Raw genomic sequence first — 26709 nt, 5'->3', positions numbered from 1 at the left:
CAACGGGAGAGGAGGCCTATTGGGATGGGATAGTAAGTGTTCACACAAAGATATTAGGCATCTTATGAAATTTTAATCACATCTTACGTGACATTGGGAGCATGGCATGACTGCTAAACAGACACAAGTTGGTGGTCGTGACCGTGACAATGAATGAATTACGCGCGGGTTTTACTTCTGTACTCATATTTATGATTACACTTATTCGAATTTATAAAAACGATCAAAATTCAGATCTAAAAATGTATTTAGTTTGAACTCTGTTAAAATTATGTACCTTTGGTTCGGTTATGTAGGTATTTTTGGGACACATATAATGCAGCAGGACAGACAGACTGGTGACGTCATGAAATTTCTAACGGTCTACGGTGTGGTGACGTGTCGCCATGCGCACGGGACTGTACTCTTATATTTTCGCTGTTCAAATATACCAAGAGTCCCGCGAAGGCTTTTATGTCTTAGAAGGGACTCTACGTCAATCCTTACATCAGAAGGACGTTTCCATCCAGAGCGCTATGTAACTAGACACCCTACAGGTACCCTGTTACATGCGTTTACACTAAACACCCTACAAATACGAAAAAAATTTCAACGTTCAAAAATGAGGTCTTCTAACCTAATTATATATATATATATTTTAAATTATTCTAATGTATATAATTCTGTTTGATTTAACATTAATATATATTTGAATTATAATCCTTTTTACACCGCAGATCTAAAACATTTTATAGACAGAATAATACTTTAAATTCAGTCAATTAATTTAGTACAGAGATATTGTTTTCAACATTTGGCATCGCTATTTTGTAATAATCTGTGCGATCAATAATAAAGAAATATCAGTCGCCTAAAATATTAAGTTACAACAGTTTGAAAATCTCATACGACAATAATTATCTTTGCACATTTTTACTAAAAATTATAATACTTATATGTATTTAAGTTAACTGTCAAAACTTAATAATAATAACTATTATGTAATATTTTTCAAATGTCGAAAAGAAAATAAATAAAAATTTACTAAATAAATAAAAAAAATCAAGTATCAAAATCTCTTTAACTTACAATAGTTATCCCAGTGTATTAATTACGAACTTTTTTGTTTTAGTGTAAATATTGGTTTAATATATTATTCAGATTTGAAGTGTACTGCCGAATTGCAATGCGTTTTTAGTTTCCAAAACGATCAAGATTGATTTCCTTTGTAAACACAAAGTCGACTTTAAATAAACGAAAGGTAAACGCAAGATAATTTCACAATAATTCCAAATAATCTCATAGCCTGACGCAATCAAAGATGAAGTAGATATAAATGAACCTTAGATTTTCGTATTCTGTCTATCAATAGCTCCGCTATATTATGCACTACAAAGATTTCTTGATTGTTGATTTATAAATTTTAATACAAAAACCATTCCACTTAAATACTTATATCCACTTTAATTTTACTACCAAAGTTTTCAACTTTATCCAAAATAAATATGATCGTTTATTCAAGGCCTCGACCAATTATATCGCGTCAATTAAATTTCAAGGTTATTCATTGGTCTCTACTTCTCTTGTGGCTGAAATAGGCTAGACATACAAATGGGAAAAGATTAAAACAGTTCGGTATCTCTTTCTCAATTCGTAATGAAAAAACTATGTACGACCTACATATTTTTCTCGAATACGTCTTACGTACATACACGTACGAGCATATACTTGATATTTTACTTATTATTTCACTAAACATATAAATGCTAAGGTTTTTATCAAGTAATAATCCGACACAGAGAGTCCGGTATGGAATAGAGGGCGTACAAGAGAGTCTCGTCGGCTGATCGGCTTTGGTTACTTTGCTTCGCGATATTCGTCAATTCACGGAGAGCTTCTTCGAGAATATTCTGGCGTTTCGTGTACCTGAAACGAAGGGTATCGTATAATAGTTACACGTGTATTTTTTATGTACACGCCGTCTCCACCGGCAGACTCACATTTCGCAGACGGGCCTGAAGGCGTGCGGCAGGTAGTGCACGTCGAGCGGCGCGGCGAGGTGCGCGGCCAGCAGCTGGACGCACGGCGCCTCGCACGCCAGCGCCAGCACGTGCACGCGCACGCGCGCCAGCACGGGCTGCAGGCCCAGGTGCACCAGCGTCGACGTCGTTTGGTTGTTGATCTGGTACCGACACTTGTCGTTTTAAATCCATGGTGCATGTTTTCCAGATGGGGATATAACATAAACGCTGCGTGCGATTCGAATTTGGCATCTGAAGATAATTGGTCACCTCCGACAATAGATATTTATTTTTATGATATAGGTGACAAACGAGCAGGAGGCTCACCGCCGTAAGACTTGCAAGTGCATTGCCGGTCTTTAAGAAATATGTACTCTCTTTTCTTGAAGGTTCCCAAGTCCTATCGGTTTGAAAAAAGGGCAGACGAAAGCTAGTTCTGTAGAGTGGTTGTGCAAGGCAGAAAATGACTCAAAAATCGTGCTGTTTTGGATTTTCGGACATCCAAAGATGAAATTCAACCGCCGGGATTGTTCCAAACATTTCTTCGGAAAATTCCCGTGAAAAATGCGATAGAAGATGCAGAGTGATCCAACATATCTACGCAAATCCAAAGGATCAAGCAGGTCGGAAAGGGCTTGATTGTCGATAATTCGAGCCACTCTGCGTTGAATACTCGCCCAGAGGTGAGAGCAGTACTCCATGAGAGGCCGAATTTGCGCCTTGTATATTTTTAGACGATGAGCTGACTGGAGTACCTTCTTGCCTTGCTACGCACACTAAGTTTTTTTGATGTCAAATAATTATTAGCCTTGAAAGAAATATTAAGCAATCCTTATATCGCCGTTGCGCCACCAATCATCACTACAAACTAAGGTGTTATGTTAAATCAACTGTGTACGTAGCTACACTGGCTTACCCATACGACCGGAACAAAAATATACTAAGTTTTGCTGTTTATTGGCAGAGTAAATGATCAGTGGATGGTACCTATCCAGAAGCGGTTTGCGAAAACTCCCACCATCAAGTAAACCGATCGTTTAGCTTGTAAAGTTCAAATTAATACGAACCTGCACATCACACTGTCGTTTTATACTCTTGGTGATTCTCTCGCTGGCTGTTATGAACGTAACCGATATCGTTGGACCTCCTGATTTCTCACATTCCGACCAGCTGATCATTCGATTTGCTGTTAAATAAAAATTTGTTAAAATAATCTTACAGTACAATATCAATAGATGGCGCTATTTGAACGATTATTTTTTATCAGAATAAAATATTTATTTACTTTGACGCTGTGTAGTTAACAAAGAATATGTCCGCATATTTATAAAAAATGTAAGGTATCTTTATAGCACTGTCCATTTTTTCGGTAACTAATAAATAATGACGTATAATCCAGTTTTTAATAATTAAACGATCTAAATATATTTAAAATAATCTAATATTAAATGTACCCGTACAGAATTTACATTCTAGCAAGAAAAAACAGCATAAAATTGAGCAGTTACTTTTATACCGATCAAGTTATGTACAAGTATACAATTAAATATATATATTCTGTACGAAAATCAATAACAATTCACGAGTCGAAGTCTTGGGGAACAAAATACTCGCACCTCATTGGTCGAGACAAACACGGTATGCAAAACAATTCTTAACCTAATAAAGGTCGCGCGCATTGATATTGAACGATCAAGGGTAATTTTCTTTTGGAGCTCGTTTCGTGGAATGGACTTTAACTACACGCTTTTTCATCGTCTGTAATATAATCTTGTCAAAGTATTGTGTATCTCTTTTTTAAAATAAGATTTTAATTTAATAATTGGTATAGTAAAGAAATCAAGACAAGGTTTATAGAATTTGCGGGTTTGGTAATTGAAATGTTGACACAGAATATTGTATTGCAACAGTACTTACTATAATCCGGATTACGAATAGTTTCAGCGCTTAATTTTTGTTTCACGAATTCAATCACCTTCGAATATGGCACTTTCTGTTCTCGGACTCTGTGAAAACAATTATTATAAATATATAGTTTGCATGAGAATGTCGAAAGCCAGTGTGACATCACAGTGAAGTCGTCCTTAGACGCAGCCGTTAGAACGGACAAGTATTCTATAAACAGAGATTGCACCGAGCGGCTGCCATTCGTCTCGCCGCGCCGCAATATGCCAACAATAACACCGACTCCCTCGTGCTTTTGCTTGTGCTAGACTCACCGGGTGCCCTCCCAGCAGGACACGAGCACGTCGAGCCCGTCGTGCTCGAGCACGATGGCGCTGCGCGCGGCGCCGTGCGCGTCGCGCGCGCCGCCCGCCCAGCACAGCGCGCGCAGCCCGCCCGCCCACAGCGAGCGCGCGAGGCGGGCGCGCTTCGCGTCGCCGCCGTCTCGCCCCGACTCCGACCCGTTGGATATGCACACGTACACGGTGGTCCGCTGGAGTGAAACGTGCTCATGATAAATTAAGAAAAATTGTGACCGAAGTAGTTGTTAATACATTTTTAACACATTATATATAAACACATACACAATTATATGCATTAAATAAAAATATTTTACATCACAAAAATAAATGCACCCGTGTTAAGTGTTATAACTTATGAGATGGCCTCCTGTTACATTTTTTTTGACCTGACGGTAAATAACCAACATCGCCACTGACATTGTCAGAAATATTAAGTAGCCATTACATAACCGATGGCATACCATCATTGGGAGCTGAGACGTTAGTTCCCTTGTGCCTATACTTACACTGGCTGACTTTCCATTCAAACAGGAACATAACAATAACAACAACAACAAAGTTTTGTTGATTGGTGGTGGAAAATGTGATGAATGAGATGTACCTACCTAGGACAGCTTGCACAAAACCTTACTGAGTAGAGTATCATCATTAGTAGGGTAAAACACACATTTAAATATATCTCACCTCATTTATCTTCTCAATTAGTGGTAGTTCCACCTCCATACTCCTCAATATAGCGGCCATCCTCTCCAGCGACATGGAGAAGCCCACGGACGTGCACGTCAAGTTGGCATTGTCATGATCCTTCTCGGCCCGAGCGACCTTCCAAAACTCCTCAACGAGGTTGTCGTACCTGTCATTAAATAACACTTTTTTGTTGGTGACGGTTGTAGAAATCTATTCCTATGTAAGTTTATATTTTATTTATTCAAGGTTGGGAACTCTCTTTGTGTTTGTGAAAACGTTGTCCATAGCTGGTCTAAGGTCCATTCTTCTTTTGAGAAGAAGGTTTGAACCTTATTCAACAACGCTCCACCAATACGGGTAGCAACATGCCTCATAGTTTCCTCACGAGGTTTCGCTCCGCCGCTGTGCACGAGATGAAAATTAAGTAGCTTTTCTGGATTTTATTCTGCTACCTTCGGTTTTGATTGACGAGATCTAATCACAGGGTCATATCGGTTCGATATCGAATATGAAATTGATGATTGATGATTATTTCTATTCTATAAAGACAGTGAACACTTCGCACCTGCCGCCGGCAGCTATGAGGTCCTTCGAGCGATGTTTGAGCGGCCGCTGGTCGGGGCTCACGACGCACATCTGCCAGAACACGCCGCGGTGCTGCGTCGCGTTGTACGCCAGGAACGGGGCGACCGTTATCGGTACCTGCGGAACATTCATAAAAACTTAAAATATACGGATAGGTGATGTAAACCTGAAAAACGACGAATGGAATATTAAAAAATACTAAAAATAGTAGGTACTTAAATAAGTCCAGTCTACGAAACGAGCTCCCCAAAGGAAATTGCCCGCGTGCGCAATTGGTTAATAAGAGTGACCTTAATTGTCTAAATCAATTCAAAGGATTATCTCAGATCCCGGATTCATGTCGCTTCTAGCCGCACGCATCGACCAATGAGGTGCGAGTATTTTGGTCCCTAGGACTTCGAGTCATGGAATGTACGGTAATACTACTTACTTCAAGGTCAAAAGCGATACACTTAGTGATTGAAAATAAAATCTACCCTAAGCGTCTTTTACTTCATTTAATAAGGTGAAAGCCATAATAAGGCTAAGATCATATACGTTAAGGTTGAATAGATATTCCTGTAAGATTTGAATTAATTGTAGGAATAAAGAGGAATATTAGTAATTCCATTAGGGATTGCCTAAAAAAAATACTACGAATTTATCTGACGTCCCTTTTCTTTGGACTAATTACATATACTTATGAATACACGAATCCCTAACATGACTACGATTGGACTACGCAGAAATCTAACCAACAGAAACACTAAAGTTCTGTAACTCTCGACTGGCTCGTTGGTCTAGTGGCTGATGTCAAATTCCAGGACGGGCCTACAAAATGATTTTAGAGTTTTCTGTCCAAAAATTCTCAGAAACAGCCCGGAGTCTGGAAGGTGGGAGTAAGTACACTGCCGAGTCTCGGACAACACGCAAAGCTGTTGGTTCTGCGCCTTAATCTTTTCCGGTCGTATTGGATTTATCGTCTCATCAGATTATGAGCGTAAGAGAAGAGTGCACCTGTATTTGCGCACACACTTGTGCACGATACATTGGCCGAAATCAATCAGGGAGAGCCGAGATGGCCCAGTGGTTAGAACGCGTGCATCCTAACCGATGATTTCGGGTTCAAACCCAGGCGAGCACCACTGAATTTTCATGTGCTTAATTTGTGTTTATAATTCATCTCGTGCTCGGCGGTGAAGGAAAACATCGTGAGGAAACCTGCATGTGTCTAATTTCAACGAAATTGTACCACATGTGTATTCCACCAACCCGCATTGGAGCACCGTGGTGGAATATGCTCCAAACCTTCTCCTCAAAGGGAGAGGAGGCCTTAGCCCAGCAGTGGGAAACATACAGGCTGCTAATGTATGTAAATCAGGTCGACATCATCACTCTCACTATAAAAATGGTTATCTCATTGAAATCTTAATAACTTTTATTAGTGTTAACTATGCGTTGGATAATTTTCGTATAACACAACAATTGATGAACATTTCTTTTCAAGCTTACACCACATCCTAAAGCAACAGCTTTACTGCAGACGGCTTCCAGCTGTTGTATTGCTCTATCCAATGAGGCACTCCATTTATTCTTGTCGACGAAACTCACGAGCTCGTGTAAGAGTTCAACAGACACGTCCGCTTCCATCAGACGCAGCATGTTCGTTATATCACGATTAGTTACGCAAAGCGTCGTAAGATGAGTTTGAAGCTGGAGACTTGTTATGCGTCCTGTGAAAATATTTCATTTATAAACGTATATTGTTAATACATACTTATATGAAGTTTGATTAAAACGGCTTCATTTACATAAATTATTTAACGGATGTTCGGATAGACATTCATTTATCACTTTCTGTCATCAATGATTTTAGACTATTACGAAAAGGAGTTTAATAATCACTCTCTCAAACAATATTATTTGGTAGAGCCATCATTTCCTGAAGATTAGTAAAAAGGTTTTTTCAACCAAGATTAGTATGCAGATTGTCATTAAACTTTGTTTAAATGATGATAATGATTAATGTTTGATCTAGGAACGAATACAAGACAAACATACACAGAAACATACGTTTTATTTTTGAAGATATATACGTCGGAGGAAGCTATGAGTCGGGTTGATTGATGTTTTCACGTATACACACAATATTATCTGTTTACATTTTAATATATTTTAAAATTCTTGATTTAATTTTATTTGATTTGTTACATTTTTTTATACTTTACTAATCTAATAAAATATTTTAAAATGATTATACACAACTGTATTTTTTTTTAATTTTTATCAATGCTAATACATACAACCATGAATCAAGGCTACGGGGTGGACAAGTCCGGATACGATATACTCGTACAACGAAGAGCTGATCTTTAGGACTAATTTACTAAAAAAATTCGGTAACCCTCTAGACACACAAAACGGTCCAAGATTAAACTTACCTAAACTGACATCCATCAATACGGGATATAAAGCCACGTGCTTATCCAACGGAACGCCGCAGGACAGAAGCAAAATCTTCAGCAGTTCCGTGTGATTCAACTGTACCGTTACTTTTAGTGTACTTTCCGTCACCGCTCTACTGGCGACGACTAAAAGTTCCGCATCCGGCCAAAGTGTGTCTGGAACGAATACTATTAAAATAAATATAAAAATAATAATAATAATATAGGTTTATTTATTCCATACATGCATACATTGTAAATAATAATAACAGAAATTAACAAATAGATCTTTCGTGGTAAAATCAACTTTAAATACATTGTAATAATAGTTGAAGTGCATAAATTAGACATTTGATTTTAATAACATCTCATTCAATTGATTAAAAATTTATCATCTATTAAAAAAATTAAATAAAAATAATAATTAATTGATAAACATTAAAATTAATTAATGAACATTAAAATCATTGTCAAATATTAAAAATTAATTACTAAACATTAAGAGCGTAGTTTGTAAGCGTGGGAATTAATTTTAGAACACACACATAGGTACTTTTCAATAATACAGTTGCATTGTGCAGTGTATCGTACGCATCCCCGGAGATAATTAGTTGCTTGTTTTCGGTGCAACGAATAAATTAAATTTTCATTGCGCGTTCATAACGTAGAATTTATAAAAATACATTTAATTACGAGTAATGTATTAGCTATAAGGTTGTCACTCGCAAACGCAATTATAAATTATTTGTTAGCATAGGGTGCGGTCAGAGTGCATTAAGATGCCAAATATTCATTATGATTTTTATTGTTTCAACTGCTTTCGTCTAACTAAATAATAATAATTATTTTCTTGATATTTTAAGGTTAGTAGATATACCGAATTAAATTAAAGTAAAGACACATTAAATAATCACTTCTTAAATTTTATAAATATAAATAACGGAGTTAAATATAATTTTTTTTAATACTCTATTTTTAAGTAAAATATTCGAAATAAATATTTTAAATCAACTTCTCGTCCATTTCGGTACAAATACTATTTTTCATAGTGAGCAATTCGGTTTTACAAGAGGTCGCTCGACAACTGATGCGAGAATAGCACTTCTTAAACATATTTACGATGCTTGACAAAAATCACAGAATGCTATTGGAGTATTCTGTGATTTGTCTAAAGCATTTGATTGTGTAGAACACGAGACGCTTCTTTATAAGCTCAAATACTACGGTATTAAAGGTAAAGCTCTTGATCTCATTGCTTCATATTTAAGTCAAAGAGTCCAGCAAGTTTTCAATAATGGCATTAAGTTTTCTGGATCTACGTTATAAATGAGTGTTCCACAAGGATCAATTTTGGGTCCCTTTCTATTTCTAGTATATATAAATGATCTTCCTTTCTATGTTAAAGGTATTTGTGATATAATGTTGTTTGCTGACGATACTTCACTGATTTTTAAGGTAGACAGGAAAAAACTGACTATGACGATGTGAACGGTGCATTATCACAGATACACGATTGGTTTACAGTAAATAATTTAGTTTTGAATACTCAAAAAACAAAATGTGTAGTTTTTACCCTACCAAATTTTAGAAAGCAAAATTATAATATATCTATAAATAGTGGCCGTCTTGATGTAGCCAATACTACGGTTTTTTTTATAGCATTGGATTCCAAACTTCAGTGGAGTCCTCATTTATCGTCCCTGACAGGAAGACTCAGCTCCGCAACATAAAAATTAACAATTGTGTCCCACGACACTCGCGCCCCACCCTTATGCTAACTTGTCTATGTGTGCGTAGACGTTTTGCGAAATTATAAGAGTCGGCTCGAAATAAAAATTGACGTGCTCTCACCTTGGGCTCTGGGGAGGGACTGAAAATTTATTGACAGCGATGTCGAATAATAAGTCAAAACCGTCAAATTATTTTCTCCATACTAAAATGTATGGACGACGAATGCCAAAAAGTAAGCAATATTTAAATAAAAATTACTATAATATTATGTGATATAATAGAAATTTAACACGGTGAACTTATTATTTACACTTTTGTGTCCCCATTTAACCAAAAATACATGTATAAACTAGCAGCTAAATAGCTTAAAAAACGCTAATAGAAAAGGTCGATTTCAGTGTTTGGAGTGATGTTGACGATGAATTTACTGAGTTATTAATACAAATTTTATAAATATCACGCGGTGAAACTTGAGATCTATCTATTAAGATACTGAATGTCTTTTTTCATCCATAATCAATGCTCCAGTTTTAAGATATTTCGAAAATAGTAAGCGCTATTTAGGCGTTCCGCAAGGACTGTCCTCTTAAACTCAACGATTGATAACTAAAATAAATTATTAAATATTAAAATTAATGAATTAATTGTATATTTTCCATGTATTTGTTAGTATTATTAATATCAACTATTAAATATTTAAAAATTCAGTTATTGAATATAAATTAGTTGATTTTAATTTGTGAAAATGAAAATTTTTGTGAAAATGTTAAAATGAAAATAAATATACCCTGCTTATATTATTTGACTGTCTTGTTGGTCTAACGGGTCCAGCTTATGCTGCTTCAGATCGCGATCATGATATAAAATCCTATGCCAAATAATTTTCGACATATCGACGTTGAAAAATTGCCGTTCTCTCAGTACTGCTCTTAATTTCCCTCCGGGCGCGCTGAATTGTCAAATTGAAAGTGCACTTCCGTTTGCGGACACACTTGTGCAATATTATACCTCTGACACAGTTGTCACCTCCGTAGAGATGGGCTGCCCTTACCGAGATCAAGACCCAAGAGGATACGAACGTGATAAACATTTGTCAAAGCCTCAAATCATTACAATTAGAAGGATGTTTAGAAGAAATATGATCTGACTATGTTATGTTTTTTCTGAGAGACAAATTTGTTTACCCGTTTTGGGAGTGACGATATCAAAGGCACATTCGATAATTTCCCGCGGGTGGAATCCTTTGATAGTCCTCTCGGTTTCTCTGTACACTCTGTCGACGACGTAACGTCGCATGTATTTCGTACCGGAATGTGCTGTGTATCTGCGAAAAAAAATACTCTAGTGAACTTTGATTGGTCCTCTTTTTTTTAAAAAAAAATTGCTAACATTGTGATATCATTCAATAAAGAAAAGCTCAGTAAAGCTATATATGTATCTTATAACTCTTTGCCTCTAAGTGTTGTAAATTCAAAATCTCTAAATATATTTAAAAAACGATTAAGAACCCATATATTAGAGGATTTCACTGATCTTGTTTGATATCACTACTGTTTATTATTTGTAATATCTTAATTGTAGTTATAATTTTAAAATTTCCTTTGTAAGCGAACTTTGTTCTTTTTGGAAAATAAACTTCTTTAAACCTAAACCTATGTATGAATATAATGCATTTATGTTATTAACATTCGACTGAATATTTTAGCATCAAATGCAAAAAAATGCTAATTAATATTATGTAAGTCGTATCTTGCCTAGCAAATGGTAATCTTAGGTCATGTGGCAAGTGACACACGGTGCCCGATGACGTCATGACCCTGGCAGCGTTCGGGTACTGGTCCCAACGTGTGGCGCGGGGCGTTAACAGCGGCGGAGAAAACTCCGACGCGCCATGGCTTTGGAAAACCTAAAAAAAAAAATACTTTTTCGTAAAAATTACACCGAATCAAACCTGACTACCAATTATTAGTAATTCCGACTTTACTTATATATTTTATCAATTAATGCACATTTCGGTAAGACTACGATGTAGCCTCCAAAATGTCATAGAATGTCAATAAATAAATAACTTATTGTATGATATACATAGGTAGGCACACTGGCAAGGAGGCCACCTGATGGTAATTGGTCACCCCCACCCATAGACATTAGTATGATGAGGAATATTAACTATTCCTTATATCGCCAGGAATGTATTTCCATTGTGTCTAAAGTTACACTGACTCACTCACCCTTAATACCAGAACATAACAATACTTGGTAAGTATTACTCCTTGACCCTAGAATATATGATGTTCAGGCCACCGAGTCAAATATATGTTACGCTCAAATTTTCAATAATTATTATGACTGACCTTAATAACAATATCTTTGATCCTCGCAACGTAGTCCATGGGTTTACTCTTTATTGCTCTATGGTATGTGATGTCTTCAGCTGGAGATGTTTTCTGATCCAGGCAAGCTGCGACCAGTCTCTGGTAACCTCTTGATCCTCGCTCACTGAGGGTGTGAGACAGAAGACCGGATAATGCGAGTTCTGGTACTGCTCTTGGAACATGTTCTGAGGCGAGCAGTTCTGCGCTTGTGGGTCGGACACTCGCGTCGTGGTCCAATAACCATCTGGTGAAATAAGTGGTAATAAACTTAGGATATGTTACTTTAGTCGAGCATTATTTTTCAGAAAATAAAAACATCTGTGTTCAAATAAATTTAAAGATTATTAAATAATAAAGAGTTGGCCTACTGGTTAGAACGCGTGCATCTTCAAACCCAGGCAGGCACCACTGAATTCTCATGTGCTTAATTTGTGTTTATAATTCATCTCGTGCTCGGCGGTGAAGGAAAACATCGTGAGGAAACCTGCATGTGTCTAATTTCAACGAAATTCTACCACATGTGTATCCACCAACCCGCATTGGAGCAGCGTGGTGGAATATGCTCCAAACCTTCTCCTCAAAAGGAGAGGAGGCCTTAGCCCAGCAGTGGGAAATTTACAGGCTGTTAATGTAATGTAAAAAATAAAGAGTTAAAAAAAGTTTTGAAATCATTTTCTTCTGAATATTAACATACACACAAACAAGAGCGGACGCACACTAACATAAATACATGATTTTTTTATAATAAGTATATATTACGTTTTGATAGTACTAATGTTGAATCAATGAGACATACCTTATAACGTGAATTTGCTTGGAATTCTCTTCTCTTTCAAAATCTTTTGGCATTGTTACTTCTTTCTTCCTAAGGTTAGTCAACACTATATATCTCTCCGTACCAGTACCGAATGGGGGGTTAAACATTTCGTATAGAATAATACCAAGGGAATAAATATCGACCTTCTGGTTGTATATCACTTTGCTCGCCGACTGTTGCAGTTCTGGAGCCACATAGAGAGCAGTTCCAACCTTGAATTAAGATCACATAAATAACAAAGTTATTCCCTGTAAATATCCCGGGAATCCATCCATTCATTACTCAGAATTTCTGAAAAAATATACCCGGACAGACAAACACGGAAACTAAAAGTTATCGATGTAAAACCTATTCCATATGTTATATCAATGTCTTACGTAAACCTGCAACTAGTATTGGAGCAGCATCATTGAATTACCTCTTAATATCCTACTAAAAGATCCAATTAAAAAAACGGACTTTACAACAGTGTGAGAAAATAAATTATATATAAAATTCGAGTTCATAAAATATTTCTTCACCATTAGTAGTGTATTTTCTCTTCAAATTATAATGGGCAATGGAATGGGAACAAGCGAGAAGTAAATCCTCCCAAACAAAAAACTCCATCATAGAAGATGTACATAGCCCACAAAGTAACCTAGTTTAGATGAGTTCATTTAAAAAAAAAGAGCAATATTTGTATAATACAAAGTGTCATTCTGTATTTGTAACATTTTTTCACTTACTTTGCCTGTTAATAAGCCGTCGGCATCGTCTTGAGAAGTTTCTGAAACAATAAACAATCAAGTTACATTGAATTCGGTCCAAGGATATTTGAATACGCCAGTCGTAACGAAAATTTCGGGAACTGAGATGCAATGGTGCCCGTAACTATGTATTCTGGCTCACTCACCATTCAACCCGGGAAACAACAATATAAATAATTGCTGTATGACGGTAGAATATGAGATGAGTTTGTTGTTCCTTCAGACGGACTGATGTAAGGGCTTAGATTATTTCTCAGAAATTCACAACTCAAGATTTTGATGTCATTGACGAATGCGAGAGGATATATTTATATAAATAAATAAACAAACTATTAGTATAGTAGTACTTGTATTAGTAGTTATTCAATTATAAATTTCTTACCTTCCACTGGGAGTCCTGTAAAAACTTTCGTGGCTAGGCCGAAATCACCAATCTTGACGTGGTCGTTGGAGTCTAAGAATATATTGACCGGTTTCAGATCCCTGTGGATCATGCCTTTCTGGTGCACGTGAGCTAGTCCTGCGGTGCAGAAGTATTAATTATTATTTTATTATTTGCATCGTCAGGGAAAACTATACGAGTTGAATACAGTTATGGTGCATGTTATAATAATGTGGTCGAATTCAGCCACACCAGCTAATCTCAAGGGTGACTAGTGTAGGAAATATTATAAATACGCCAATACACGTATAATCTCTATTCCCTCACTTTGATAATCCGAAGGCACGGTAAATTCAATACGAACGAAAATAATTCAGGGGCAGGATCATCAGTTTTACGCGCTTTCTGAGGCCCGGGAGTATACGCTTACAAATTCCAGACTATGGTCTCCGAATGAGATATTTTCTCTACTGAAAAACCCAATATAATCGGCATTTGCTCGACTGAGGGTCAAAAGATCGCAAGGACCTGGGCCTTAAAAGAAACATTGATCCAGCACCGGGGTATCATTATGCGATAGACTTTTAAGAGCATTTTCATGTAACATCATATATAATAATAACTTACATTTCAGTTTCAAGTTATATGAATGATAATTTTCACTTGTCGGTGAATTTTCGTCGTGAATCTTACAATGATTCCTATTATAACAGAGGAGCATAGTGAACTATAGAACATACAGTACGTTTTTTACAGACTAATCATTTGTCTGATTTTGTTTGACCTTTTTGCGGTTTCAAGAATGCGTCTGTGCTTGCAAACACTTTGTAAATATATTCCGCGAATTTCGCTAGTTTAGAAAGGCAACCATAGACAAAATCAAATCAAATTAAAAGCTAGGAAGACATTGTCATCATTCTTACAATTATTAACGTAATCGCTAAAAATTATACCAACCTTCCAAGATCTCTCTGAACAGTCTCCAAGCCCTGAAATGCTCTTGATAGAGGCCATTATCAATAGTTTGTCTCAGTGTGTTCTTCTCGCAGAACTCCATTTGTATATAGAGCACTTGCTTCAACATCGGTGACGCCAGTGTTGTGTCATCGGATGATATCTGCTCCGACTTTTCGGAATCCACTTCGAACTCTATTACGCTGCTGTTTTCGTTTTCTGGACTGATAATGGTTTAATGTTTTAACATTAAGGGGTTTTTGCCGGAAAGCGGACGGGTAAAAGGGTCACCTGTTGGCAATTGGGCCCACCGCCCATAGACATTGGCAGTGTGACCAACCATACCTTACAACAAACCAAAGTGCCACCGACCTTGGAAGTTAAGATGTTATGTCCCTTGTGTCCGTTATTTATTTATTTATTCGAAACACCATCGGCATATTCACAAAAACAAAGCAATCAAAAGTACACGGACCGATGCAGTGTGATACACCACCACTGGTATTTACAGCACTATTGAATTACAATAAAAAGTAATATACTCTTAAATTAATAATAATAATAGAAACTTAAACAGGCATAAACTTAGGCAAAAGATACGGCTTAAGGCTCAATACAAACGTAACAATTATAAACCTCTAAATATAAAAATAAGAAATAAAGTTACAATAAAAACAATGTTAATGTTACCCACTTACAGCGCGTAAAGCTGATTTCTTAAAGCTAAAGAGATTCTGATAGCGGATATCTATTTCAAGTCCGTTCATAGAATTGTAAGTCCTGATGCATCGAGTAATAGGCGAGAATTTCCCTGTATCCGTACGGTGTCTTGGTATAGCGAACGTATTTCTGATAGGGTGTCGAAGCAGATTACGTGGGACATGCAATTTAATACTAGATATAAGCTCTGGCGATTGTATTTTACCGTTTATTAATTTATGTAGAAATAAAACATCGTAAACGGAGCGACATTTCTGCAATGAAGCCATTTTAAAATGCCTCAGACGACTCACGTAATTCGCACGATATGGCTATACCGGCTCAATCACCCCTCAAAAGCAAACACAACAATACTCCAAGTATTCCTATTTGGTGATACAGGTGGGCTTTCACAAAAAACCTACCACCAAGTAAATATATACATAGTATAATTTAAGAAGAATATAATCTGGCAGCTTTAGCTAATCTTAAAGTAAATATACAAAACACAAGTACAAAATATATCTGTTATTTGTGGAACAGGCAATATAATAATTTGAATAATTTCAAAGTAGCACTCTGAAGTGTAAAATTCAACTAAATTGAAATGCCAAAACCGCCGTGATAAATAAAAAAGTGGCAGGTTACATTCCCTATATTTCCGTAAACATAGAAAATTCATTTTAATTAGAAGTAGTTTTTATAGCGGTACTCTCATCTGAGATAACAATAATCTCAATGAGAATTTTATAAAAGAATAGTCAAGAAATTTTCACCTAATGTTAAACCACGGTTCCTCATCGTCTGAATCTTCCTCGCTCTCTGACGACTCGTCTCTTACTTGAACTGGACCATCTGACATGGACCAGTTTACCTACAACGATTAAACATATTCAGAGTCATTCTTGTCATCAATTCAAAACCAGAATCAATAACTAAAAAAACATATATAGCCTTTAAGTCTTTTCACATGGACTACGAGAGCGTTGAAAGTTTGGTTCTCTTCTGAAAGACAGGTCCAAAAAAGTTTGAGAACCGATGTACTAGATAACTCAAGATCTTAGCATTCCTATTTCTAAATAAGTTTTAATATATTGCTAAGTACTCAAAAATGGCACATTTTACACACTATGAGATCATCTGACTCACCTTGACTTCCTGGCCTAACTTCGCAACGACGTCTACGAGGCTGTCCCCCTTTTTCTCAACTGATTGAACTGAACCGCTCTCTTCAACGTCCGTCTCGGTGATCGTTTCGATCCACGCATTGTAATACCTTACAACGTTTTCGTGATTGAGGCGCGACAGTAACTTCACTTCACGTGTGATTTTTTTATTCAAATCAACACTTTTAGGATTCAATTTGACGTGCTTGATCGCGTAAAAACCGCCGTCGAGTTTGTTTCTCACCTATAAGACATCTACACGATAATTGTTGACTGATTGATTTCTTCGTTGGTATTTTATCAACTAATTTCCGCTTCCGGCTTAGACAGCGTTTGAGGGACTGGGTGTAGAATGTGTAAGGAAATTTCATGGTCGTTTCAGTAGTTAAGATAATAAAGCATAACAAACAAATAAACTAATCACTTTCGAATTTTTCATATTAGATAGATACGTTTAAGAATTGATTTAAAAGATTTGATGAATAATTATTATTAACTTATATATCAACCGACAGACAGGCCTAGTTGTTTGACCGCGTGCATCTTACCCGATGATCGTGAGTTCAAACCCAGGTAAAGACCACTGAATTTTCATGTGCTTAATTTGTGTTAATAATTCATTTCATGCTCGGCAGTGAAGGAAAACATCGCGAGAATGTAATGCTGCCACATATGTATCTAACCCGCATTGGAGCAGCGTGGTGGAATAAGCTCCCGACCTTCTCCTCAAAAGGGAGAGGAGGCCTTAGCCCAGCAGTGGGATTTTAACAGACTATTACTTTTACATTGGAAAAGTATTTTTGCCAATTTAAATAAATGAATATAAAACAATAAATTTGTAAATAAAACTTATCAAGAGGTTACAGAAATTAGTTTACATTTTAATGGCAAAGTCGTATAACGAAAAAGTCCTTAATAATATTGGCAACCGGAAAGCCTTTCTTTTCCTTCATTTGCCAGAAATGTATGCTAAAGAAAACAACAAAAATGACTTACCTTTAAAACATCTCCGAAAGCGCCCTTTCCTAGCCAGGCGAGAATTTCAAACTCGATGTTCAAGCGCGAGTCACCTTTTACCAGTGTGGTTATCTGGTGAATACGTTTGGTACCATCTTCATCCTGAAAACCCAAAAATGTTCAATCTTCCTTATTTTTTCTTTTATTGCCATCAATACTCTTTTCAGATCTACTATTCCAGATTTTCCATTAGATGGATTTCAATGTAATTATTGATTGCTTCGTTGGCTGATTGTAAGGTCATGGATGTCGATGTCGCAGTTCCAAATCATGGGTCGTGAAAATAAAAAGATAACGAGATTTTTGTTGATACGATAAAGGGACTAATAGCAAGAGGATAATCCTTTTAAAAATGCCATATTAACTCGATCTCATCACTATATGTATTTGGCAGAAAACATTGCCCGCAGCTTTATAATTTGGTAAGATTTCCAAATTTAAATAATACATCTCTAAAGTATTCCTTTGCCAATATATTTATTAATTAATTATATATATATATGACAGATCTCACCTCAGATCCACTATCGGGGTCATTATTGTCTATGGTATGAGGTGGCTTGGTTAGATTATCGACTAGAAAACCATGTTCCACCAATTGTTCCGCTGACCACTGTATGCGTTCGTCTTCGGTAAGGCACCTGAAGACAATCTTAACTATCAGATCAACTTTACCTGTTTTTTTTAGTGATATGTAAATGTCGTAAACATAAATAATACGTAGTGATTTATTCATAGACCGCCTCATTGGTCTAATAGCTAGACATAAAGCACAGATTTCGTGGGTTTATCCCCAGATCGGTCCAGTTATAACGTTAGTGGTTTTTTGTAGAAAAATAACATGCCCATACCAAGACTATGTTTTAACCATTACGCGGTTTATTGACGCAGCAGAATTAAATTCGTATTTATAACATTAGTATAGATTAGCCGGTATCATATGGCGATCTAAATATATGTACGGTCACATATTTGTGGTAAACAATGATTGCTGCTGAATGAAATGTCTTATGATCCAAAAAATATCCCGTTCCATGACATGCAAGGACTGTGCTCTACTTTAATAGTAGGTAGTTTCGGAGTTGTTCCATTACTAATAATAATAATTTGATAAAGTGTCTTCTATTTACATACCTCGAAAAGAACTCTTTGGCTGAACTCGGAAGGTCGGGCGGTATTTCATGATCAGATTCTTCCGTTACAATAGATAGTAACAACTGCGCCGCTGCATAAATATCTTGAGATTTTGTCTGTCTAGAAGTGAAGGTATTATTACTAAAAACTAGTGACTTATAACTATTTAATATTAATGACTTTTTTCTATACTTTTATTTAATATAAAGTTGATACTGTAAATCTATTACTTAAAAACAGCTTAGATCGGTTGACCTTGATTAAAATATGTATGTAAAGAGCCATTGTTCCTTATCAAGCCATTTTTAAATTATAAAATACCATACGGGTTACCATCCCGTTTACATATTTGCAGTTTCAGAAATATAATAATTCTATATACCACCACCGCCATCACCCAGAAACATAGTCTAGCCTTGTGACGTTAGAGTTAGCGTTAGAGTGAGGGAGGAAGAGCTTGCCTACCGTTGCCGTTTGCGTAAGAGAAAGGGAAGCGAAACAGACTGGCGTCGTAACGCGTTACGTAACGAAGCGGTTTATCCTTTTATAAGAAGTTTCACTTCAAAAATATCTACAAGATTCTAAATTATTACAAAATGTTCTAGTTTAGAGATAGAATATATTTACCATTGTTATACAAGATAATTAAAAGTAAATTATTATTTTTAGAAAAAACATAACTTTTAGAACAAACAATACCAAAAATATTCATATAACTTACCGACCACAATAGTTCTCGCCTTCCATTATTTCACTTAATCTTACATCTAAACTTGCACCAACAATTTTAACAGTTCCACTGTCTTCTAGAAATACGGTTTCATTCCGAACATCTCTATGCAAAATATTAACACTATGCAATTCCTTTAACGCACTGAACACAGCTAAACCGACATGCCTCAATAGTTTCAAGCCTTCCAACTTATCACCGAAATTACTGGAATGTTCTCGAAGATATTTCAATGAACTGCCCAATACGAAATCTCGGAATATATAAACTAATTTATTGTTTGTCCGTTTCGATTCTGTTAATATTTCCATGGCTACATATGGCACTAATGAGGGGTGTTTCAAACGACACATTGCTTTTAAGTCTTGTTCAATTAAATTCCACTGACGATTTTGAGTTTGGAAATCTGATGCTGGAGAGATGGTCCACTTTTTTGCAACAAGCTGATCTCCGTCGTCGTCTATCGCTAGAAATGTTGTAGAACCGTTTGCTGAATGACCTGTTGTAAGGAATTTTATATTTATTGATAGTCAAATTGGCTCAATCTAGAGTATATATATATATATATATTCGCTCACGAAGGCACGTCTTTATACGTTAAATTATTTTCGGTGCATACGTCACTTTAATATTAATTTAAAACAAATTGACGCAATATTATTGGTTGAGAGCTTGATTAATCTATGGTATTCACTATGGGTTTGTCAAAAAATGGCGTTTTGAATGTCGACGAAACTGTTATCGGAATTTCGGAAGTAAAATTAAAGTGGATATAAGTAGTTAAGTGTAATAGTGTTGTATTATAAATAGAGATATATTAATCATAAACTATTATTAGCAAAACGCATGAAATACGCAAATCTAAGGTTTGTTTATCTTTTTTCCTACTTTTATTGGAATAGGTTATATATTAATATGTAAATAATTATTTTTTTAATTATACTAAATCATGCTTTTGTTATTTATAATTAAGACTAGTTATTGCGCAGCGCTTCACCTGCGTTAAACATTCCTATATAATTCTCATGTGTCATAGAGTTATATTATATAGTGTTTAATATTTATCAATAATAGGCTATCTAGCTCAATTTGTTATCTACAAATCGAACTGATAATCGTTTTTAAACAAACAAAATCTTCAGATTTATCATATGAGTTTAGATTTTTTGACATTTTTGAAATTTTGACGACCTCCGTGGTCGAGTAGTGTGTACACCGGTTTTCATGGGTACGCCACTCCGAGGTCCCGGGTTCGATTCCCGGCCGAGTCGATGTAGAAAAACTTCATTAGTTTTCTATGTTGTCTTGGGTCTGGGTGTTTGTGGTACCGTCGTTACTTCTGATGTCCATAACACAAGTGCTTTAGCTACTTACATTGGGATCAGAGTAATGTATGTGATTTTGTCCAATATTTATTTATTTATTTATAAGATTTGTTAAATGAATTATGTACGCTGGTGATCAAATACATAAATACAATATATTGTACACTCACCTATACATTTTCCAATGTAAACTTTCTTACTGTTTCTGTGACTGTACCGAAGTACTTGAGTTCCTTTAATGTTGCAAGTACAAGGCAACGACCCAGTACTTCGCCGCGATAGCTTAGCAGGTGACGTTTTATCATCGGCGTAACTGCAAAAATAGATTGATTTTACTCGGTGGCATGGCAACCCAATCATCAATTATTCTATCTCTAAACAAAATTATGTGAGTGAGCCAGTGTAATTACAGGCACAGGTAACTTAATTTCTTAAGTTCCCGAGGTTGGTGGCGCAATGAATGGTTTCAGCGTCAATGCTTATGAGCGGTGGTGGATGCCTAATTCAAATAAATTGAAAGTACAATCAAAGCATATGAAGTCAGGAGTGTTTGCCCTGTTTGAAACGGTTATAGCCACTAGATCAGGTCATCTTGGCTCAGGATTGATAAAAAATAATACAGTACTTACTAAACCAATTTTGGTGCATCACCCTGACCATTCAAGTTATTCACAGGATCAATGCCGCCGCGAAGTGCTTCGTGGCGCCGTTGAATTTCATTTTTCATTTTTTGGAGCTTGAAATATAAAATAAAAATATATTATCATAAAACCCTTGACTAATGATAGATTGAATAACGGATAGTGTTCCTGCGTCAGAGAGGAGTGTTCCCTATCCAAATAGCTGATATAATATTTAAACATAAGCATGAACCATATGTTAAAATTCAAATTTCAGACAGTAATATTAATAACATTTTATTGGTGTTTGAACTCAGGAGCTCAGCGTTATATACTAGTCACGAATAGTTAAATCAACTGCCAAGAAAACAGTTAAATTAATTTCCATCAATACTCACTTCTTCATTCTCTCGTACTTGCAAATCATGCATTTTTAATTTTTCCATTTCATCCTTCTTCTTCACCATCTCATCATAAAACGATAAGATTGGTTTATTGTGGTCATGAAGAAATTGCTGTAAAAAATAAATTACATTACAAAAGTATAGTATATTATCTATATCTTTTCCACTAGTCGAACTCTTAAGGAACAAAATAGTCGCACCTCATTGATCAATGCAGATGGCTAGAGATATATAATATGGTAAGACAATCCTAGGAAATATAGGGCAAGGGCAATCTTTGGGAGAACGTTTCGTGGAACGAACTTTAGAACAAACTTAGAATTCACTTAAACTTTTGAACAAAAGTCCAAATATCCGGCTTTTAAGAATGTGTTCCAGCAAATCAGTGATTTTGCAATTGGGTGTACTTTTAACTGGCAAGAATCAGAAACAGCATTCAGAATTTTAATATTTTTCTGATCTGTATTCATTCGGCATAAATTATTTTTATTACAAGTGTACAATTATATCGAAATATTTAATTATGACAACATAAATACTTTTTTATTTATTTATATGTCATTAAGTAGTATGATGTTTGGCACAAATTTCAAACATTGATATTGATCAAAATTTAAATAATTACTAACTAAACAAATAAATTTGGAATAAGTGTTTTGCATCCATAATAAAAGTAGCAAATTTTATTCAAGTAGCCTCTTTTATATAACATATACTTTTAAATTATATAAAATGTTAATTTTTATAATATAATTGCAGATTTAATCTTTATAAATTTATTAATATTAAAACTTATTCATAGTATTTTATTATCGATCATACAGCTATGTTGTAATATAGAGTCAACTTAAGACAAGACTGAACATGTTTGGAGTAAAGTATGGTATTATAATTAACAAAATATAAGATTAACATATGTACAAAATGTGTCTTAATCTATGTTTTAAATGTTACTGGTAATGTAAATTATTTTTAATGTTTGTATGTTTTATCGTAGAATATTATAGCCAATAGAAATCAAAAATAATCTTTTAAAACTTTTTTAAATCAGACAGGAAGATCATAAAATTACTGCATTCAAACAGACAATTTTTTCTTTATAGAACAAGCGATTATTAATTTAATTGTATTTATTAATACTATCATTATAATAAAAAATTTACACACAAAGACACCTGCACCTATATCCTATTGAAGGTGTATTGAAAGATAAACTAACCTTAAATTAACATATTCTATATGATTTGCTAAATAGCTCAGAGATATTATGAATTTACTTAATTTATCAAACTACACTTGAATACCACTACTACAGTGGAATACCACTTGGTTACTTAGCTTTAATTTTACTTCTAACGTTCTGATAATGTATTTACTGACATTAAAACATTTTTTTACAAATATATTAAATATGAGAGATTATTAAGAACGACAATCCAAAAGACATTGCATCAATTTAACACCAAAATCAATTATTCGTCAGTCTTATTATGTTTAAAACAGGTTTTAAGTGCTCATAAGTAACTAATGATAAAATGTTATTCATAAATACAGTACTTACTTCAGTGTGCTGAGCAAGCTGGAAAATCATCACTTCTCCACATAACTGCTCGGCTAGATCTACTAAATTGTTCAGTAATTTGTTAGCATTATCGTCAGATAATCCCGATACTTTGTTTAAAAAAATCTTTGGTGGTCTGTAAAGCAATAAAAAATGTATATGAGATTTAATACCCTAGCATTAATATTAATATTTATAAAATCTTTATTAGTTAATCTGTTATTTATATATAAATACTAACTTATCAGGATAATTATGGCAGCAAATAAACTGCAGTGTCGCCCTACAATGCACACCCTCAGAACTGTTTAAAGGTAGCAATGTTAGAAGTACATCTATAGGGCGCCATTCGTTCCAAACAGACTTCTTCCTGTTATCCACAACTGCATCACCGTATATTGACTGTAACGACGACCAAAATGTATACTTTTCAACTTATCTAAGACCTGGACGCAAGATTTCACTAAGTATAAACAAAATTTATATGAATACTTGTTGAAAAGCTGAACTTAGTTTCATTCATAATGAATACTACAAAGTAAATTACTGAGTATTTACCTGTAAAGCGACCAATTCATCATCTTGGCGTTTTTGTGGAGTTTCATCTGTCATTTTTAAGTTATACAAACACAAACCGCCGATTCAACAAAATATTTACTTTTCTCAAAAAGTATATTTATTGTATGATTTGAAATACAAATTCTTTACTACGATAATTCCGAATAAGAAAATAGTGTGACTTAAAATAAAACAGAAGTTTTAAGCACAAAACAGTAACACTAATATTCTGTATGTTTGCAATTTTGGACTGCCACTTAACATTGACATTGACAAGTGACAATTGATGACAACAATGGTATTTTTCTGGAATGTAGTTGACGTTTAACGAGAATATTTTCCATTTAAAATAGTAAAATTGTTGCGAATGTTTTATTTAAACCAAAATAAATAGTGTCATAAAAATAAAGATTGACTTTTAACAATTAACAATATTGTTTTCTTGTTCGAAATATAAAATAATCTTTATAACATTTACGCTTTATAAAATATAAATAAACAATCCTCAATATTTTGACTTGTTTTAAATAATTATAGTGTATAATATGCATCTTATATCTATCGCTTTCAGAAAATTAAGGACCCTCAAGTTGCCACGAAACTATTGGCTATAATTGTCAGATTTTTTTCATAGTCTATACGGAAGGTCTTGAGTCACTAGTTGCAAAAAGTTCTCCTAAAAGCGTGTATAATAGCTAATTTTATCAATAAACCGCTCAGCAAACCTGTCGGCGGAAAATCACGTAAATACGTGATTTTCCGAAGAAAAACAAGTGCCCAGAAATTATTGTTTTAATTATTTTTAATAATTGAAAACTGTTTGATTATTAAATTAATAATATTTAGTGAATTCTGAGATGTGAAAATAGTCTGAAATATTTGACCGTCCATAAATAGTTATATTGAGTGAATAATGCCCCCACCCAATTTTGTTATAAAAGGCCGAACGCCCGCCGGTATCGGCAGGCTTGTTCGAGCCGTCGGAGCGATCGGACCTCCTCAGTTTGGAATAAATCAGAGAAGAATATTTCCTGAGTTTAATTTCAAACCTTCGATGATCGATAGAAATCAGTCAGGCATTCGTGACGTCAGCAATGCTGACGTCATGTTTTTTTAAAAACAAGCCGGGTCAAGCCTTTCCGCTGTCAAACCAAATGACGCTAGTCAGTAATTCTGAAAATATCTTAGGTTGGCGATTACTAAAGAAATTAAGTATATTCTCACTTGATGGTATATTCACTTGGTGATAGGGCTTTGAACAAGCCCGTCTGATTTGGTAAATCCCCACTCATTATTCTACCGCCAACCAGCAGTTCTCAGTATTATTGTATTCCGGTTTCAAGGGTGAGTGAGACAGTGTAACTAGACGAACAAGGACCTCTTAATTCTATTATAAATTAATTAGAGCAGTAGCATATAATAACAGTGTAATTCAAGGTTAAAAGTTAAGAATGAAAATATTACGAATAATATAATATATTCAGTACACTACAACGATCAATCTATTTTTCTTGTATGCCTTTCGGGGGCCCTTGGCAATGAAGAAGGCTTGGTCACATGTCCCGCGTGCCCGTACATAACAAAAAGCCGTTACGAACGCGATTTTAATATCAAGGTAAGTCTGTTTGTCCCTATGTTTGATTCTTTAGCAACTAACCACGCAACAGATTTTAGCGAGTCGCTAGATTAGTGATATAAATTTAAAAACATTCAATCACATTCAAACATACAAAAACACAAGTCTTGGAATATATTCTGAAATAAATTCTAAGCTGTTTTTTTTTTTTCATGTAATATTTTTAGATAAATTAAGTATTCTTAAGTACCAAACTAGATCAAGGGATGCTTGTGTTGGTAGCTTTGATGTTACACAAGAGAAAATAATTAAGAAGGTATTATCAAAATAATATATAAGATAATATTGTTGACAAAAAGTTGCAGACATTTCTTTATTTATTATTGTTTGCCAATTTAGCTACTCATAATTTATTTTGTCAGACCTATTATTCGGTTTGACAGCAATGACACCTTTCAAATTTCGTCGAATTACGAGGACCTCTGTCCAATGAACACTTGTCACGCGGCACTCGAATAGGATGAATTAGCGTTTGGTTTAATCGAATACCTTAGAGCGATTTTGTCTGTAAATAGGTCTCGTTTGCTATTTCGTTTTTATTTCTTTACTTAAATAATCTGTACTGATATTATAAAAGTAACTTTGTCCGTTAACTTTTCACGCTTGATGAACTGCTGAATTGATTTAGGTGGAATTTTGTATAAAGATAGTTCAAGTCCCGGGAAGGACATAGACCACTTTTTTCACCCCGTTGGGTGGTAAATTGGGGGTGACAGTTAGTTAACTATGATTACAAAAAGAGAGAAAATTGCCTATAGGTAATAACTTAACCAAAACAAATAATAATATCGAGTAATATAGGTAGAACAATGGGATCAATTTATTTTTACAAATGGGAATATACTTTTAATTTTGAATATATTATCGTCTGTATAATATATTCGATAAAATTTTAATAATCTAGATCGGG

At 35.0% G+C, this 26709-nt stretch overlaps 1 protein-coding gene across 1 annotated transcript; it reads right to left on the bottom strand.

Annotated features, from left to right (window-relative positions):
* Positions 1 to 1133: 1133 nt before the first annotated feature.
* LOC113399337 (eIF-2-alpha kinase GCN2) lies at positions 1134 to 24413 on the bottom strand. Its single transcript, XM_026638438.2, has 28 exons — positions 24164 to 24413; positions 23847 to 24007; positions 23606 to 23741; positions 22039 to 22155; positions 21650 to 21756; positions 21191 to 21333; positions 19687 to 20194; positions 18966 to 19085; positions 18346 to 18472; positions 17811 to 17933; positions 16798 to 17058; positions 16425 to 16522; positions 14953 to 15173; positions 13996 to 14133; positions 13593 to 13633; positions 12844 to 13076; positions 12027 to 12291; positions 11427 to 11578; positions 10857 to 10996; positions 7939 to 8118; positions 7010 to 7230; positions 5499 to 5635; positions 4931 to 5099; positions 4220 to 4437; positions 3918 to 4006; positions 3068 to 3186; positions 1980 to 2161; positions 1134 to 1905 (listed from the first exon to the last, which is right to left on the bottom strand). Exons 1-28 carry the CDS (start codon positions 24215 to 24217, stop codon positions 1758 to 1760), a joined length of 4608 nt encoding a protein of 1535 aa, XP_026494223.2. The 5' UTR covers positions 24218 to 24413; the 3' UTR covers positions 1134 to 1757.
* Positions 24414 to 26709: the final 2296 nt, after the last annotated feature.

This window comes from Vanessa tameamea, chromosome 19, assembly GCF_037043105.1.
Source record: "Vanessa tameamea isolate UH-Manoa-2023 chromosome 19, ilVanTame1 primary haplotype, whole genome shotgun sequence".
Taxonomy (NCBI): domain Eukaryota; kingdom Metazoa; phylum Arthropoda; class Insecta; order Lepidoptera; family Nymphalidae; genus Vanessa; species Vanessa tameamea.
Note: the sequence above shows the minus strand (reverse complement) of the source record. Positions and strands in the feature narration are given on the sequence as shown.

Bases quoted from the DNA above. Each gene is read 5' to 3' on its own strand.
- LOC113399337 (XM_026638438.2), bottom strand. From the start codon at position 24,217: ATGACAGATGAAACTCCACAAAAACGCCAAGATGATGAATTGGTCGCT. The intron at 22,156-23,605 runs GTAAGTACTGTA...TATTTTTTACAG, and splicing joins AGCTTGCTCAGCACACTGAA to CAATTTCTTCATGACCACAA. The intron at 17,059-17,810 runs GTAAGTCATTTT...GATGTCTTATAG, and splicing joins CTTTCGGAGATGTTTTAAAG to GTGAGAAACAAACTCGACGG.